This window comes from Mastigoproctus giganteus, chromosome 12, assembly GCF_048544385.1.
Source record: "Mastigoproctus giganteus isolate SK-2022 chromosome 12, ASM4854438v1, whole genome shotgun sequence".
NCBI classification, from domain to species: Eukaryota; Metazoa; Arthropoda; class Arachnida; order Uropygi; family Thelyphonidae; genus Mastigoproctus; species Mastigoproctus giganteus.
The window spans coordinates 8275396-8295402 of record NC_143586.1 but is presented as its reverse complement, the minus strand read 5'-3'; the positions used below and the strand labels follow the sequence as shown (position 1 = coordinate 8295402).

Sequence of the window (20007 nt, the reverse complement as noted above, 5' to 3'; positions counted from 1 at the left end):
ATCTATCCGACATCCGTCCTTCCGCAATTTGAATTTATGCCCTCTGAGGTGATTATTCTGAGCAAGATGAAGAATCCCATTGGCATTGAGCATGCTCAAACCATTCAAAGCCTTATACACCTCTATCAGATCACCTCGCCGGTGCCTAGTCTCCAGACTCTGTAATTTGCAAAACTTAAGCCTTTCTTCGTAAGAGCAACCCTTTGTTCCATTCACTAATCTTGTTGCCCTTCTCTGTACCCGTTCCAGCAGCTCTACATCCTTCCTGAAATGAGGCCTCCAGACCTGTATACAGTACTCAAGGTGTGGCCTGACCATTGCCTTATACAAGGGAATAATCACATCCTTATCCCTGCTAGAAAAATTCCTGTATATCATTGACAAGACACCATGAGCTACTCTTGCAGCCCGTCTGCACTGCTCAGAGAACTTCATATCTGCCTGCACAATTACCCCCAGGTCCTTTTCATTCTCCACCACTGTCAGTGTAGTACCACAGAGTTGATACGTTGCTCGGGGGTTACTGGTTCCCATATGTAGTACTTTACATTTGTCAATGTTAAACTTCATTTGCCACCTCTCAGCCCATCTGTTCAACCTTTCCAGATCCTGTTGCAGCAGCATAGCATCAGTAGTGTCCTTAACGACCCTGCCAACCTTTGTATCATCTGCAAACTTGGACATTAAACTTGATATACCATCATCAATATCATTCATAAACACCGAAAACAACAACGGACCCAACACTGAACCTTGAGGAACTCCACTAATAACATTAGTCCACGTTGAGCAGTGTCCATTGATTACCACTCTCTGTCTTCTGCCACTCAACCATCCCCTTATCCATAGCAGCAATTTGCCTCCAATACCACTCTGCTCCAATTTGTGCAGCAGTCTTCCATGTGCAACAGTATCAAAAGCCTTTCTAAGATCCAAATATATAATATCAAAGTTATTCCTTGCATCCAGTTCTTTTGTGACTACATCATAGTATCCAATCAAATTGGTCAGGCAAGACCTACCCTTAACAAAACCATGCTGCGTCTGAGCTATAACTGAATTCTTGTCTAGATGATCCTGCAGTGCTTCTTTAACCAGTGCCTCCATTAATTTACCTGGAACAGAAGTTAAACTAACAGGTCTATAATTACTTGTGTCAGCCTTTGATCCTCCTTTGTGAATTGGGGTTACATTTGCACATCTCCAGTCTATGGGTACCTCCCCTGAGTCCAAAGAAGCTCTCATAATTATGGCTAGGGGTTTGCATACTTCCTTTGCTGCCTCCTTTAATATAACTGGATAGATCCCATCCACCCCAGGTGCCTTTTTTATGTTTATCCTCAACAATCTCTCCTCCACTTTCCTCTCAGTTATTACAAAATCATCCAGCTCACTGCCCATGTTTACTTTACCTACATCATTCTCCTTCCTGAATAACTCCTCATGCGTGAATGTAGATGCAAAATACTCGTTTAGATTGTTAGCCATCTGGGCAGGATCCTCAACTGTTGAACCATCAATATCCAGTGGACCAATCTGATTCATTCCTGTCCTTCTCGAGTTCAAATATGTAAAGAACTCTTTTCTGTTTTTCTTTGCATCCTTTGCCAAGGATTTTTCGTAGTCTGCCTTTGCCTGCCTAATCTCCTTTGTGACTTGGTTACAGACCAACTTATATCTATCATAGGCTTCCATGTCACCCATTAATTTGTATGTATCCCATGCATTTTTCTTCTCTGCCACATGTCTCATTAGATCATCTGACAACCATTTAGGCCTAAACCTTGAACAATATTTCTTAGTTGGTATGTAAAGCCTGGTAGCCTCCAAGATTAGTTCCTTGAATGCTTCCCATTTTGAGTTTGCTGTTGGTAACATCATCAGTTGGTCCCACTGTATAGAATTTAAATACTGTCTCAGACCATCATAATCGCCTTTACGAAAACAAAAACCCTTCCCTTTACCTCTGATGGTAGTTACCTCCTTGAGTAAATCCCACTTCAACACACTGTGATCACTGCCACCTAGTGGTTCATTTATCTGCAGATTCTTAATGCATGAAGAATCACTACTGATAATCAGATCAAGAGTATTGCTCCCTCTTGTTGCCTCACGAACATGCTGATGTAGAAAACAATCATCCAATAAATCCACAAAAGCCTTGCTAGTGTGCGAGTGACCAACCCACAAATTCCAGTCAATATCTGGGAAATTAAAATCCCCCATTATAAGACTCTCTGATTTACTGGCACACTCTATTTCCCTGTACAATATCTTATTATACTCATCAGAATCATTAGGCCTATAGCACACTCCTACTCTCAATTTTGATTTCCCTATGCTTATGTCACACCAAACTGACTCGACACTGCCCTGTCCATCGATGTCGACTGGCTTCACTTCCTTGGACTTTATGCGTTTCTTAATTAATAGCATAACCCCTCCTCCCCTCCTGTCCTGTCTATCTTTTCTATACACATTGTATTCCCCAAATTCCAGTTCCGCATTACTTATATCTGTGTGACACCACGTCTCTGATATCCCAACAATATCTGCCTTTGATGTTTTGAGCAATACCTCAAATTCATCAAATTTATTTACCAAACTCCTAGCATTGGTGTACACACAGGTATACATGCACCTGTTTCTATTCTTAGCTACCCTAACACAACCCATGTGTTTACTTGTACCGCAATGACTACCAGCAGTCTCTGAAATATCCGGCATCTTGTTTTTCAGGCTTCTGCTCATTTCAATAGAAGCAGTGCAAGAATCACTTCCACCTCTGCCAGTGGCTACTGTTAATCTATTAGTCCTTGTATCCCCCCCAACTAGCAGTTTTCCGACCCACCTAACACTGCCTCGACAGCATCAGCAAAAATTCTTGCACCCTTTCTATTTAAGTGTATCCCATCCCTGTAGAAGCAATCTCTCCTGTTAACAAGTACAGTCCAGGCTGAAAAAAATTTTACCCCTTGAGCCTTGCACAATCCCTCCAGGGCCGAATTGATCGACAAGGCTCTCATCATATACTCCCTCCTATCGTGTCTGGGCAGAATTGCAGACACTCTCAAGTTCAACCCTAATTCACGGCTTTTTTTCAACAGTGACCTGTACTTGCTAAGTAGTTCCGCCGGTCTCCTACTCTTAATATCATTAGTGCCAACGTGTACAACTATATCACCTTTTGTGCCCTTAAAAGATGATATCCGCTCTACAACGTCATCAACCTTTGCCCCTGGCAGACATACCCTGGTCCTATTCCACCTATCCTTTTTACAAAGCAAATTCCCCGTTTAGGCCAAAATGGATGTCAGATGAACTAATGAGGCATATGGCAGAGAAGAAAAATGCATGGGATACTTACAAATTAACACATGACACAGAAGCCTATGATAGATACAAGTTGATATGCAACCAAGTTACAAAGGAGGTTAGGCAGGCGAAGGCAGATTACAAGAAATCCTTGGCAAGGGATGCAAAGAAAAACAGGAAAGAGTTCTTTACTTATGTAAACTCTAGAAGGAAGGGGATGAATCAGATTGGTCCACTTGATATCGATGGGTCAACTGTTGATGATCCCGCTCAGGTAGCTAACAAACTAAATGAATATTTTGCATCGACATTCACACATGAGGAGTTATTCAGCAAGGGGAATGCCAGAGGTGTATTCAACTCTAGCAGTAAGCTACAGAATCTTGAAATAACTGGGAGTAAAGTGGAGGAGAAACTGTTGAAGATAAACACAAGAAAGGCACCCGGGGTGGATGGGATCTATCCAGTTATATTAAAGGAGGCAGCAAAGGAAGTAAGCAAACCCTTAGCCATAATTATGAGAGCTTCCTTGGACTCAGGGGAGGTACCCATAGACTGGAAATGTGCAAATGTGACCCCAATTCACAAAGGAGGATCAAAGGCTGACACAAGTAATTATAGACCTGTGAGCTTAACTTCTGTTCCAGGAAAATTAATGGAGGCACTGGTTAAAGAAGCACTGCAGGATCATTTAGACAAGACTTCAGTTATAGCTCAGACATAGCATGGTTTTGTTAAGGGGAAGTCTTGCCTGACCAATTTGATTGGATACTATGATGCAGTCACAAAAGAACTGGATGCAGGGAATAACTTTGATATTATATACTTGGATCTTAGAAAGGCTTTTGATACTGTTGCACATGGAAGACTGCTATACAAATTGGAGCAGTGTGACATTGGAGGCAAATTGCTGCTATGGATAAAGGGGTGGTTGAGGGGGAGAAGACAGAGAGTGGTAATCAATGGACACTGCTCATCGTGGACTAATGTTATTAGTGGAGTCCCTCAGGGCTCAGTGTTGGGTCCATTATTGTTTTCTGTATTTATAAATGATATTGATGATGGTATATCAAGCTTAATGTCCAAGTTTGCAGACGATACAAAGGTTGGCAGGGTTTTCAAGGACACTTCTGACAGTATGCTGCTGCAACAGGATCTGGAAAGGTTGAGCAGATGGGCTGAGAGGTGGCAAATGAAGTTTAACATTGACAAATGTAAAGTACTACACATGGGAAACAGCAACCCCAGAGCAACGTATCAACTCTGTGGTACTACACTGACAGTGGTAGAGAATGAAAGGGACTTGGGGGTGGTTGTGCAGGCAGATATGAAGTTCTCTGAGCAGTGCAGACGGGCTGCAAGAGTAGCTCATGGAGTATTGTCAATGATATACAGGAATTTTTCCAGCAGGGATAAGGAGGTGATTATTCCCTTGTATAAGGCAATGGTCAGGCCACACCTAGAGTACTGTATACAGGTCTGGAGGCCTCATTTCAAGAAGGATTTAGAGCTGCTGGAACGAGTACAGAGAAGGGCAACAAGATTAGTGAATGGAACAAAGGGGTGCTCTTACGAAGAAAGGCTTAAGTTTTGCAAATTACAGTGTCTGGAGACTAGGCACCAGCGAGGTGATCTGATAGAGGTGTATAAAGCCTTGAATGGTTTGAGCATGCTCAATGCTGATGGGATTCTTCCTCTAGCTCAGAATAATCACCTGAGAGGGCATAAATTCAAATTGAGGAAAGACAGATGTAGGATAGACGTGCGGAAATTTGCCTTTAGCCAGCGAGTGGTTGGTTGGTGGAACAGACTTCCATCCCTTGTCGTGGAAGTTGATAGCCTAAATAAGTTTAAGGCTCAGCTGGACAGGTATTTTGAACGAACAGAGGGGTGAAGTGGAAGTGGGTTTCTTTTTTTTTTTTTTTGGCTGATGCTGCATAAGCTTGCTTTCTTGCATCAAATGCCTCTACTAATGCTAATGCTAATGCTAGGACAGTTGCAGAATAGATGTGTAGAAGTTTGCCTTTAGGCAATGGGTGGTTGGTTGTTGGAACAAAGTTCCATCTGTTGTTGTTGTTGTGGAAGTTGATAGTTTAAATCATAGGTTCCCAAACTTTTTCGGGCCACCGCCCACTTTGCAAGGCATAAATTTTGTAATGCCCCCCCATTATAACAGTTTTCCGCGTTCAAGCCGTTTGATATTTTCGACGTAAATAGCAACTAATGATACATTACTGCTTATGCCGTTAAATTATTGAAAAAGTAGTGGCCAATATGTGCTTCATCTTGAACACAGTTATTGCTATTCTGATTTTGATGAAACATAGCCCATATGTAAAGATTGTAAAGTGTATGCTCGAATAGCATTATGCACAGTTTCAAACATTGGTTTAAATATGAAAATTCGGAATACATATTAAGAGATTGCAAATGCATTAGTAAGAATTTTATTGTAATAATTAAAACACCATCAAATATATTACAAAATCGTTTATTTCAAACTTATAAAGTAAAAATACAAAGCAAAAATAACAAATTAATGTGAAGTTTCATACAATGGTTTAAATATGAAAATTCGGAATACATATTAGGAGATTGTATTACATCATTAAGAATCTTATTGTAATAATTAAAACACCATCAAATGTATTATAAAATTGTTTATTTCGAACTTACAAAGTAAAAATACAAAGAAAAAATAACAAATTAATGTGAAGGATGAGCCTGATGCATTTTTAAAAGTTTGTTAATATCGGGTTCAACTTTCGTTAAAAACAGTTGTAAATCGCCACGCTCAGTTATATGCAATCAGTTCCTTTTCTTAGATAGTAAATTCGCTACAGCACTAAACCCATGCTCAGCCAAATAAGAAGATGGAAATGCAATTAAAAATTTCTGCACTATTTCCCATAATCCAGGGTACAGTGTCGGTATTGATTTCTGAAGCCAGAACTCTTGGTATCCACTTTTGAATTTTATTTTTAGTTCTTCATTTGTTGTGAGTTCTATGAGTTCCTCTTCTAAATTTGATGATCCTGCTGTGTTTACATGTGAGAAAAGATCTAGAACCCAATTTGGTATATTCATGTTTAGAATATCCTTGAATCGCTCATTGAAATCAGCATGGAGAACCTCCAAGTGTTGGCAGTATGTAAGTAAATCTTCCTTTTTGAGAGACACTGCTGATAAATTCCCCTCGGCCTAGATTTTGCTTGAACAGAAGAAGTTTCCCCACAAAAGCAGCAATAACGTTTTTTGTTTTAATTAGATTCCATTCATCACCTTGTAATTGTAGATTGACTTCATTAAATATTTTATAGAGGTCTGTCAAATAAGCAATGTCATTTTTGGATGTAATCAGGTTGGCCTGCAATCCGTCTCTGTTTTCTAGGAATTCTAGTACTGAATCAAACAAATTGTAAAATCGATTCAGACAAATACCTTTTTAAAGCCAATGAACTTCTGTGTGAAGCAGCAAACGATTGAAATCTTCATCATTTTCACTACAAAGTTGGCTAAACAATCTGTCACTCAATGAATTGCTTGTAATCTTGTTGACTGCTCTAATAACGTAATGGAGCGACGTATGCAGGCGTTCACTTAAATTCTTCTCAACCAAATGTTGACGATGAAGAACACAATGTATAGCGAGTACATTTGGTACTGCTTGTTTCAAATGCGCAATGAAACCCTTGTGGCACCCTGTCATTGCTGGAGCACCATCAGTAGCAGCAGACAAAATATTACAAAAAGGAATGTCTTTCTCTTGAAAAAACTTATTCATGGTATTAAATATAGATTCTCCTTTTGTATCCACTTCCAAATTTTTAGCAAATAATAATTCTTGACAAACTTTTTCTTCTTTTATGAATCGTACATATGATAAGAGTAGTGCTCATTATTTGGGAGAGTTGATTCATTGAGTTGAATGGAAAATTGGCATGTCTTCAAATAATCGCACAATGATTTTTCAAAGTCTTCAGCCATTTCATTGATTCTTCTTTGCACTGAATTATTGCTCAAAGGAATTTTCCTGATGATATGACACTGGTTTATGAAGCACAGTGTTTATTACTTCTTTTACTACTGGCAAGATTAATTCCTCACCAATTGTGTGTGGTTTTCCCGCTTTTGCGATTAATAATTAAATATTATAAGAAGCTTGTAATCTGTCATTATCTTGTTTAGTGGACGACGCAAAAAGTTTTGATATAGTTGGACATTTAAAATATTTTTCTTTTAGTACTTGAAAATAGGACAAATCTTTATCCTTTTCGTCAGCATGCATTTTAGTCAAATGCTCTTGTAGCCTAGAAGGCTTCATTGCTTCATTTTAAAATACTTTTTTGGCAAATCAAGCACATAGGTAATAATTGGTTCGTAGGAGACTGAATAAAGCCGTATTTCAAATACTCAATACTGTACTGTACTGTACTGTCGACATTTCTTCTTAAATTCAGACATAATGAACTAATAAAATTTGCAACAACATTCACAAGATTTAATTTACGCTTTGTATGACTGACTCCACTTATCTATCACACTTTCGACTGATGATTGTAATGAAACTTATTCCTAAACAGAAAAAATGTACGCCTTTCAAAAACAGTTGTTGCTACTGTTTCGCTTTATTGCTTCTTATGTCAACTCACAGTAGCTCGGGTTTCAAAGGCCCTAGGCTAATTAGGATGGGTTTAGAAAAATAACAGAAAAAGGCCTAAAAAATACACACTTGATGCCACATTTTTGTCATTTGCATGAAATTCAGTAGAAGGTTTTGAAAATTGAAGTGGGAAAATCGAAGAAAACAGTTCTGGCTTCACCTATAGCGAATTTCAGCTGTGTCCATAGAGTAAAAATTATAGAATTTATTAGTTGACCTTTGAACTGGGTCCACTGGACCCCAAGGAGATAAAAATATGGTTATGGAGCCACCGACCCCTAGGCCGCCTGAACACTCCCCAATTGCTTCTGAACCCACTATTGCCCTCCCTAGAAGGCTTCAGCGCCCACTGGGGGGGCGGTACCGCCCACTTCGGGAACCTATGGTTTAAATAATAAATTGAAGGAAGAACTAAGGAAAATATTAGAGGGAATGAATAGGAGAAATGGGTAGTGTTGGGTTTTTTTTGGCTGATGCTGTATAAGCTTGCTTTCTCGCTTCATTTGCCACTGCTAAATGCTAATTCAAATCCATGCTGTGATTTTCTGTATAACTGCATTCCTTTCAAGATGATCCTTCTTTAATCAATGACATCATTATTTTACCTGGAACAGAAGTCCCGCTTATAATTCTATAATTACTCATTTTGCTCTTAGATTCCGTATGTGAATAGGAGAGACAATTGCAAATCTTCAATCCATAGGGACCTCCTCTGAATTTAAGGAGATTCCCAAAATTATTTGAGCCTTCTTGGTTTGCCAAAGGTTTCCTTACTTTTTTAAATATAATAGGATAGAATCCATCAGCCTCAGCTGACTAATTTAATCCTTACTTCAACAATTTCCTTTCCACTTTCCTCTCTATATCAGTGTATCTAACATCCATTTAGGGCAGATCTTGAACAATATTTCTTAGCTGGAGCAGTAAAGGTATGAAAGGGGTACCACAGGATTGAAAAATAATTTTTATATAATATATAAAAAAAAAACTTATAATGAATTTTAGCTAATCACAATAATTTTCTATGAAATTTTTTTTTGGCTTTGTGGGTCCAATTTCACTGGACACTGATAGTGATGGATTTTTAATGATTATTGCAAGCTGATTTTTAACTTTTGTAACTTTAAGGGTTAAAATATATATTATATAATAATTATTAAATAAATACATTTGTTTTTTTGCCTTGTTTCAAATAAAATTAGAGATTATAGTTCATCATGCTTCAAGCTATGAAAATTGAGTGATGCTATATAGGTTTGTTTACTCCATTATTTAGCTAAGTTTACTCCATTATTTAGCATAATTCTTATTCATTTATATGAATAAGAATTATGATTTAAAAAAAGTAAAAGAGATATGTGTATGTCAGATGGGGAGGAGCTTGGACGATCCCCAAAAATTTAGAGGAACTTACATGAGATGCCCTAAGCCCCCTCCAGCACACCTCTTGGATGCGTTCCAGTGCTGTGAAACAGACCTAGACTTCAGGTTTATCATGAAACGGAACATCTGACACACCCCAATCCAAAGCCAGCATAATCAAATCGGAATTATAGTTTTGAGTTGGCTTGATAAATGCTACTTGAAACAATCTTGGTTGCTAACTATTAATGTTTTTCTTAAATATACAATTTCGTGTGTGTGTGTGTGTATTCATTCTCTGTAACCTTAATATACATTTGTGTGTATGAATGCATGCAGGTATTTGGATTTGTGTCTAGGTATCCAACTAATACTTTCCAATAATAATAATAACAGTAACTGTCTAACTCCAGGCTCTACCTTTGGCAACTGTGGTGGTAGGCAAGAAAACTAATTCTGGGAAGTGTTGTGTTCTGACTCTGAGTTCTCACATAGATGATAGCAAAATTGTTGAATTCCAGCTTCCTTCGTCTGACAGACCACTGACCCCAGGGAAACCTAAATGGGCAAATTATGTGAAAGGGGTGGTAGCAAATTTCAAAGGTTTGTTATTTTTTAAGATTATTTTGTTCTTTATTATGTTTTTTGCTAATCTTTTATAATTTTTTTTTATTATTTCTTTTTATTGTGCAACGAAGATATTTTTCAGCAAAAAATGAAACAGTTATTGGCAAATACTGGGAAACTCTACTTGTCTACAAAACACTTGCTAAGAAGAGCAGTGTTTTGCATGAAGATTTTACAATAAAAATTATATGCGTTGGAGAGGGAGATGATAAATGGTTTTCATGGTGTTATATACTCTACCAAACCTGCCAAAACAGATCAACATTCTATAAAATTTAAGGATTAATATTCTCTAAGGTAAATTGCAGCAAAATTTATATGTACACTATAATTTCAAAAGTTGTTTGGTACCAGTTTTTATAAAATAAATTTATCTAGTTAATTAATCAATTAATGCCAAAATTATGGTTTTGTTATCTTAAAATATTTAGAATACAGATTTGAAAAATATGGTTATGGTAGTGTGAGAGCTGTCATTTATCTTATAATAATTTTAATTTATAGTAGAAGGTAGTGGTTAATTTTGCTATAACCTATAGGACACAGAAAACATGCTAGACATGTTTGCTGTGCCATATTTCTTCATTCCATTTCCTCCAAAGATAAATTATTATTATTATTATATTATTTCTCCCTGATTGGGGGGGTTCCACCTTGCAATATGTACTGCTACCAAGTACACAGGGTGGTTGTAATGTCTGATATTACTGTTGTTCGAGGAAATCTCTGACTATCCTACAGGTGTTCAGGATTTCAACTTTCTGGAGTTCCTTGTAAGTGTTCTCTGGGAGACCTATTGCTGCTAGGCTGCTATGTAGAGTCTTTGGTACCATACCGGTAATTGACAGGATAATCGGGATGGCGGATACTTCTTGCATATACCACATGCTAGCTCCTGATGTATTATCCTGGCTACCTGGTCGTGTCTATGAGTGTACTCAGTCTGGGCGATCACCTTGCACCCAGCGGTGATGTGTTAGATCATTTCTGAGGCCAGGTGGCATCGTCGACATGTGTCATCTGACATTCTGGGGTACTTTGCGATGTATTTTCTATAGTTTCTGGTGTTGATTACCTGGTCTTGGATGGCCAGCAGGAATCGTTCAGTCTTTGGGGAAGAGCATCCCGCTTGTGAGCCATGCATTGGAAGCAATGTTATTGATGTGATCTTGATGGAGGTCATTGTAGTGTATGCCATGGAGTGTCTTCTTTGCCCATCTTTCTAACTTTGTTTCTTGTACCGTCTGGGTGGGAGGGGGTTCCTCGCTTAGGTTGAGTGGAGTATACAACTTATCTATCTTCCTTATTTCCTGGTGGAGTGGTGCTGTGTTGTTCTCGAAGTAATCCTTCAGGTTAACTATCGCTGTTTTCTGTTGTTCTATCAGGTCTATTGGGCCTCTTCCTCCCCCTTTCCGAGCTATTGTTAGTCTCTCCACTACTGACTTCAGGTGGTGTTGGCGGCTCTTGGTCATCATTGTCCTTGTCTTTCGCATGATATCTTCTACTCGGTGTTAGTCCAATCTATGACCCCCAAGGTGTATGTTAGTACTGGAGCTGCATAGGTGTTTATGGCATTAACTGTGTTCCCTCTGTTCAATTTTGCTTTCAGCATGCTTCCGAGTCTCTGATGATATTTTTTGGTCAGGCACTTCTTTAATTCCTTGTGCTCTAACTGCTGAGCCTGCATCATCCCTAGGTATTTGTAGGTCTCTCCTTCTGTCATAGCTCCGATCTCTTTACCAGTCAGCAGCTGGTAGTTTCGGCCAACTAATTTTCCCTGGTGCAGTGTGTGGATCTTGTATTTGTCTAGACCAAATTCCATTCTGATGTCCTTGCTGAATTCTTCGGTGATGCAAAGTAGTTGCAGGAGTTGCTTCTCGGTTACCGCATAGAGCTTGATGTCATCCATATACATTAGGTGGGTGAGGGTGTACAGGTTCTTTCTTCCTTCTTTGAGGTTGTATCCATACTTGCTGCCGTTAAGCATGGTGGATAGCGGTTTGAATGCTAGACAGAACGACGGTGGGCTCAGAGCATCTTCCTGAAAGATTCCTCTTCTAATGGGGATTGGCCTGGTTGTGATGTTCTTGACCTTAAGGGCGGTACTCCATTTTGCCATTGTTGCTCCTAGGAAGTTTGTCGCTATCGGATTGACCTTGTAGATCTTCAGAGTCTCTATTAGGCAGCTATGAGGTACAGAGTCGAAGGCCTTGCGGTAATCGATGTAGGCCGTGTATAGGTTGCGGTGCTTCTTGAAGGCTTGCTCCATAACTGTGGCATCTATGGTTAATTGCTCCTTGCATTCGTTGCTCCTCTGCTCCTTTCTGCTCTTCAGCCATTATGTTCTGACTCTCTAAGTGGTCTGATATCTTCTTGGTTATGCAGCTGGTGAGGATCTTGTACATCAATGGGAGGCAGGTGATTGGCCTGTATTTCACCGGGTTTCTTGTATCTTTGTCTTTAGGTTTCAGAGATGTGACTCCTTCTGTGAGAAACTTTGGGATTGTCTCCGGGTGCCTTATCATTCGAGTGAACTGCTCTGCTAGGTGCTTGTGTGCGCAAGTGAGTTTCTTGAACCAGTGGTTGTGGATTTTATCAATTCCTGGGGTTCGCCAGTTGTGGGTGTTCCTGATTGACTGTTTTACTTCTACTCGAATCTCCCACTCTCTCATCTCTTGTATGTCATTAGTTTTCTTCCATTCTACTTCCATCCAGGGTGCTCTGCTGTCATGTCGTACTTCACTGCTCCAGATATTTCTCCAGAGCTCCTCGATCGTCTTCTTCTCGGGTGGTCCGTTTCCTGCTTTCTCATCTTCACCCAGTTTCCTGTAGAAAGCTCTTTGGTCCTCATTGAAGATTCAGTTGTTTATTTTCCTCTGAGAGCTCTCTTTGTATCGGTGTAGTCTCTTGCTGAGTGCGAGGAGGTTTTGCTTCAGTGTGTCCAACTATTCTCCTATTCTCTGATTTCTGGTCTACTGTTTGCTGTGGACCTTGTCTCTCTTGAGGATGCTGTTCACCTTTCCATTCAATTTCTTACTTCTATTACCCTGTTGGTACTGGATCAACTGACCTACCTTGTCTCTTAATTCTTCTATCTTCTGCTGAAGTCTTCTTTCCCAAGCTGGCGGTTCCTTTTCTTTTCGGTTCTTCTGCTGCTGGTCTCTCGTTTCTTTTCCATTAATCCTAGTAGCTGCTATGGCAGCACAGTATATGGCTGTGTGGATAGCCTCCAGCATTGCACCATTAGTAGTAGTAGTAGTAGTGGCATGTGATGCAAGAAAGCAAATGAATGAGCTTATGCAGCATCAGCCAAAAAAAAAAAAAAAATCACACCATTCCCTCCAAATGCCTGTCCAGTTCCTCCTTAAATTTATTCAACCTATCAACTTCCACAACGACAGATGGAAGTTTGTTCCAGCAATTAACCACCCGCTGGCTAAAGGCAAATTTCCGCACATCTATTCTGCATCTGTCTTTTCTTAATTTGAATTTATGCCCCCTTAGGTTCGTAATCTGAACAAGTGGAAGGATCCCATCAGAATTCAGCGTGCTCAACCCATTCAAGGCCTTATATACCTCAATCAGATCACCGCGCAGGTGCCTAGTCTCCAGCCACTGCAATTTGCAGAACTTAAGCCTCTCTTGGTAAGAGGATCCCTTCATTCCCCTCACCAATCTTGTTGCCCTTCTCTGTACACGCTCAAGTAAATCTACATCCTTCCTAAAATGAGGCCTCCAGACCTGTACGCAGTACTCAAGGCGTGGCCTGACCATTGCCTTATACAGAGGGATAATCACCTCCTTTTCCCTGCTAGCAAAATTCCTATATATCATTGACAAAACCCCATGACCTGCCCTGGCAGCCTGTCTACATTGCTCAGAGAACTTCATATCTGACTGCACAATTACTCCCAGGTCTTTTTCATTTTCTACCACCTTAAGTGTAGTACCACACAGTTGGTACGTTTCTCTGGGGTTACTTCTACCCATATGCAGTACTTTGCATTTGTCAAGGTTAAACTTCAGTTGCCACTTCTTAGCCCATCTGCCCAAATTATCTAGATCCTGTTGCAGTAGCACACTGCCATTACTGTCATTAACAACCCTGCCAACCTTTGTATCATCTGCAAACTTCGACATTAAGCCTAATATACCTTCATCAATATCATTGATAAATATACAAAACAACAGTGGACCTAACACCGAACCCTGTGGGACTCCACTAATAACATTAGTCCAAGAAGAGCAGCACCCATTGATTACCACCCTCTGTCTTCTCGCACTTAACCATCCTTTTATCCATTGTAGCAACTTACCCTTAATACCATTCTGCTCCAATTTGTACAATAGTCTTCCATGCGCAACAGTGTCAAAAGCTTTCCTGAAATCCAAATATATGATATCAAAATTATTTTTTGCATCCAGTTCCTTTGTAACCACATCATAATATCCTATCAAATTTGTCAGACAAGACTTTCCCTTAACAAACCCATGCTGTGTCTGAATTATTGCTGCAGTCTTGTCTAGATGATCCTGCAATGCATCTTTAACCAGCGACTCCATTATTTTACCCGGAACAGAAGTTAAACTAACTGGTCTGTAATTACTCGTGTCACCCTTCGATCCCCCTTTGTGAATTGGGGATACATTTGCACATCTCCAGTCTGTGGGAACCTCCCCTGAGTCCAAGGATGCTCTCATAATTATGGCTAAGGGTTTGCTTAGTTGCTTTGCCGCCTCCTTGTTGTCAAGGTAATGTGGCATTATTTGCCGATTGAGGTGGTCTGTTACTCTCCACAGGATTTTATTTGGCCTCTGCTTAGGTATCACGTGGGGTCCATTCCTTCGAATTCTGTTAGGGCCTTCTTTCACTCGTCTTCTATTCTGGATATCACGACTTTGTCTCTCTCTGCTTCAGCTCCTCTGGGTTGCCGTTCCACCTGTTGTTCCATGGTATGCTGTTCCTCCTCTGGTTCCATATTGACCATATTCTTTGTAGTTGATTGGTCACATCCTGCTTGATTTTTTTCAAGATGGCAGGAGCTATTAATTTCTTCGTGACAATGGTCCTCCTTTGGTCTGCTAATTGCTTTTCGGTGACCTGAATATCCAGGTATCGTTCCAGCCACTTGGTATGTAGTTGCGATCTGTACATTGTCATATCAGTCTCTAGCCTGGTTTCATATCAGTCTCTAGCCTGGTTATTTCATAGTATGCTCACATGATGTATGTATTCAATGCTCAATTTCAATTTTCAATTCATGAAGCGGAGCAATTTCAATGCTCTACTTCATGCGTTGGCGTTTTCTTCCTTCCTGGGTGGTCAGTTGTGCAGGAAACACTTCCAATTGGTGAGGCTGGATGGTCTTGCCCTTCTCTTGTTGTAGCCTTACGGGGGACAGCGCCACTTGCTCCACTGTCTTGCTAGGGAAACTATCTCCAACTTTTCAAGCCGATCCCTCTGCCTAAGCGAATGCGAGTGACTTTATCCTGCGCCACACTCAATGCAGTATGAATAATATTTCTCTACGAATCATCCATCTACGGAAGTGGACTTCTTTAGCTTCGGCTTATGTCCAGTGCTTTATTTTATTTATTGTTTTTCTTCTCGTGGAGGACACCAAATGGCGCCACTATATGCCTTAGCCATCACTCCGACCTTGGGGAAGGTAAGTCCAATGGGGTAACTTTCGCGATGGGTTTTTTTTTTTATCATCATTTTTATATTATAATTAATATCTGTCTCCCAGCGTAATAGAGCCGCGTTCACTTCCACCAAGGCAGGATTCGAACCCGGGTCCATCAAGTTGGTAGTTCAGTGTCTTAACCACTGAGCCATTGTGCCCCTTTATTATTATTATTATTATTGTTGTTGCTCTTATATTATTTCTCCCTGATTGGGGGATTCCACTCCGTGACAGGTACTGCTACCAAGTACACAGGGTGGTTGTAATGTCTGGTGTTACTGTTGGTCCAGGAAATCTCTGACTATCCTACAGGTGTTCAGGATTTCAACTTTCTGGAGTTCCTTGCTGGGAGACCTATTACTGCTAGGCTGCTATGTAGAGTCTTTAGTACCCTACCGTTGGTTGACACGATGATCGGGATGGTTGATACTTCTTGCATATGCCACATCTCCTTGATCTCATGTCGCAGGTTCGTGTACTTCCTAATTTTTTCCTCATGGGTTTTCTGGACATTGCTAGTTATTATTATTATTATTGCTCTTATATTATTTCTCCCTGATTGGGGAATTCCACTTCGTGATGGCTACTGCTACCAAGTACACAGGGTGGTTGTAATGTCTGGTGTTACTGTTGGTCCAGGAAATGTCTGACTATCCTACAGGTGTTCAGGATTGCGACTTTCTGCAGTTCCTTGTAGGTGTTCTCTGGAAGACCTATTGTTGCTAGGCTGCTATGTAGAGTCTTTGGTACCATACCGGTAGTTGACAGGATGATCGGGATGGCCGATACTTCTTGCATATGCCACATCTCCTTGACCTCGTGTACTTCCTAATTTTTTCCTCATGGGTTTTCTGAACATTGCTAGCATTGGGCACCGCTATGTCAATCAGGTTGGTAGACTTTTCCATCTTGTCCACAAGAGTTATGGCCGGTCTGTTGTGCGGGATGGTCTTATTCATTATTATGGTGCGGTCCCAGTACAGCTTGTGGGTTCAAGTCTCTAGTACTGCCTGGAGTTCGTACTTGTAGTATGGTACACTTTCTTTGGTCAGCTGGTATTTCCTTGCTAGCTTCTGATGTATTATCCTGGCTACCTGGTCTTGTCTATGAATGTACTCTGTCTAGGTGATCACCTTGCACTCCGCGGTGATGTGTTGGATCGTTTCTGAGGCCAGGTGGCATTGTCGACATGTGTCATCTGACATTCCAGGCTCCTTTGTGATGTATTTTCTGTAGTTTCTGGTGTTGATTACCTGGTCTTGGATGGCCAGCATGAATCCTTCAGTCTCGGGGAAGAGTGTCCCACTTGTGAGCCATGCATTGGAAGCAGTGTTATCGATGTGATCTTGATGGAGGTCATTGTAGTGTCTGCCATGGAGTTTCTTCTTTGCCCATCTTTCTAACTTTGTTTCTTGTACCATCTGGGTGGGAGGGGGTTTCTCGCTTAGGTTGAGTGGGGTATACCACATCTATCATCCTTATGGCCTGGTGGAGTGGAGCTATTATCATTATTATTAAATAATATCTAGTGGATTAATGTATTTATTCTCTTCTATTGTTCACATAAATAAAGAAGTCTTTGCTTCTTTACTTATGTAAAGAAGCAAAATATGGTATGAAGCAAAAGGGAAACTACTTTTCTCTCTCTCTCTCTCTCTCTCTCTCTCTCTCCACACAGTTAACAATTGCTCCTTTATTAATTCCTTAGGTTTGAGACTTTTCAGACCTGCAACCCCCAGATTCACCAACAGCAGACTACAAGTTCCAAACACTAGTAACCACATGGGGCCCACTACTTATCAAATAATGCAAATAATACAAAGGTGAAGCACTGATTTTATAAATGTTATGTTTTTTAATGCAAAATCCTATTTTCTAGTAGATATTGTTTTTATAAACAAGCAGTATACACCTTCTTATACCACTTGTTGATAAATATATATTTTTTCACAATACTTTTGCTACATCTCCAAACGAACCCTGGCACAGATCAGTGTGTGGCTTTAGGGTGTTTTGTGCAATGCTTTTGAGTAATTTGTGCCAATTGCTATTTTAGTTCAATGGGTTTCACAGTAGAACTTCTCACAAGACAATGCTTGAGGTAGCAAATTATCATACTTATGTCTTCATTTTGTTCCAGGTAATATGGCATATATAGAAAATAATAGAAGAGAACTATTGTGCCATAATCAGTGCCACCATAAGGCACCTTGACATCAGAATACAGTCAAAATTACCATTAGAAAAAAAATTAAAATTCCTTTTGTCAAGCAACAGCAACACCTATTAAATTTTGCTATTCTTATATACTGTATTTGCTTACTTCATACCTTATTTACATACACCTGCCAGCTACAAATTTGATGTTCAACATCCTTCTCTATCTGTAGAATGTACTCTTTGATTGCATCCCACACAATTTGTATGATTTGTGAATCTCCTGACGTTTGCTCTTTGTCTCCACAAGCATTGGAGACAATGAGCAAAGGCCTTTCTAATATAATGCAGTGGAATTGGTTGTTATAGTCAAGTGGGCAAGTACAAGGGTACAAAAGTGCATGTGCATATTTCAGTGACCATGGTTCATGCCCACATGACTACTAAATATTGTGACAATTTTTTCTCTCTCTGTTTTGTGAATTCCTCTGACCTTAAATGGTCATCCTGGAGCATAAAAGGAAAATTTGTTTATATTATTCAACCATTTCTACTGTTGATAAACACTATTGACAGTACAGTAATAGCATTAGCAGTGGGAAATGATGCAAGAAAGCAAGCTTATATAGCCTCATAGTATAGGGCAAGTCATCTGTTTTACAATCCTATGGATTGTCTTCATTGTTATATCAGTTTGTATTTCTGACATGCTTTAAGATTAAAATTGTTTTTGCCATGCATGACTGCACAGATTACATTTATTCCTTACATTTTGTGAGTAAACAAGTTTGGTAGCGTGTAAATCACTGTAGTTGTAAACTCCACTTTCCTATGTGGCCATCATGTTACAGAAAATTTATGTATCTATTTTATTTTATTTAGGAGCACTGCATTCATTTGATGCTGTGATTGCTACAAGTGTGCCTGTAGGAGGTGGTTTATCAAGCTCTGCTGCTCTAGAAGTAGCATTTTACACATTCTTGGAAATCCTCAATGATAATTTGTTCAATGTAAGGTAAATATTTGAATAACCAAATATAAGCACTCTATAAATAAATAAATAAATAAATACATTATTAATAATTTAATAGAAAATTTATATTTTATATTTAAATCTATATATTTATATATCTTTTTAAATTTATAAATTATAAATTTATATATCTTTTAGTTTACAAAAACTCTACATAATGTTTGTAAACTAATACCTGTTTTTTTAGCTCAATTTTTAACACTGATTTCAGAAATGGTATTTGTTTTGTTTTTTTCTATAACATACCATTTTTTCATAAATCACTTAAGTTGATTTCGTGAATTGTATTGTTAAATGTATTAAGTTAGGAGTAAATTCTACGAATTTGTAAATAAATCTTCACATATTGGCAATGCTGCTTTCAGTCATTTGTTTCTTGATCTTGAGAGCTCCATACAGCAATGTTTATTAGTGTGAGCTCACTTTATTTTTCAGGTTATTATGTCAAAATTATGCTGAAAAGTGAGTAAAATATCTTCACGCAAGTGTTTGAACAATCCAAACTTATTTTGGTATGTTTGTGGAAGTTATGTAATTCTCAAGCAAAGACAAGATATTAGATAAATTGTAAAAATGTGTATTGTGCTTATTTTGGAGTGAAACTTGGTGATCAAGATAATCAATGGGCTCCATATAAAGTTTACTGAACCTGTGTTGAAGCATTGAGATTGTGGGAAAATGGTAAAAATAAGGCTATACCATTTGCAATTCCCATGATTTAGCAGGAGCCTACAAACCATTGTGATGACTGTTACTTTGCTTATTATTATTATCATTAGGCATATGGTGCAAGGAAGCCTGAGGCTTTTGCTGCACCAGCCAAAAAAAAAAAAAAAAAAATTATAAGTTACCCTAAGAGAGAGAGAGAGAGAGAGAGAGAAGTAGAAGGGAATCACCAAGGAAGAGAATGATGATATCCAGCTCAGGACCCTGGGTGTGCCAAGCCCATACTCACCAGATGTGAGCCCCTGGGGTTAGTTAATGTAGAGGGGATACAATGCAAAGAGTAATGACATTACTCTTTGCATTGTATCCAAAGCAAAGAGTAATATCAAGCAATGAGATTCAGTTCTGCAAATTGTAGCTTCTGGAGACTAGGCACCTGCGAGTTGCCTAGGGATTTGTTTAAGGATTTGAATGGATTGAGCAGGCTCAATGCTGAT

General features: G+C 39.3%; 1 protein-coding gene across 1 annotated transcript in view; it reads left to right on the top strand.

Annotated features, from left to right (window-relative positions):
- The window catches only part of LOC150076659 (galactokinase-like), an 80014-nt gene that overhangs the window by 34130 nt on the left and 25877 nt on the right, over positions 1–20007 (top strand). Inside the window, exons 2-3 of the mRNA XM_090385990.1 lie at positions 9754–9943; positions 18694–18826. Of these exons, the coding sequence (XP_090242116.1) occupies positions 9754–9943; positions 18694–18826 (323 nt within the window). The remainder of the gene's footprint in view (positions 1–9753; positions 9944–18693; positions 18827–20007) is intronic.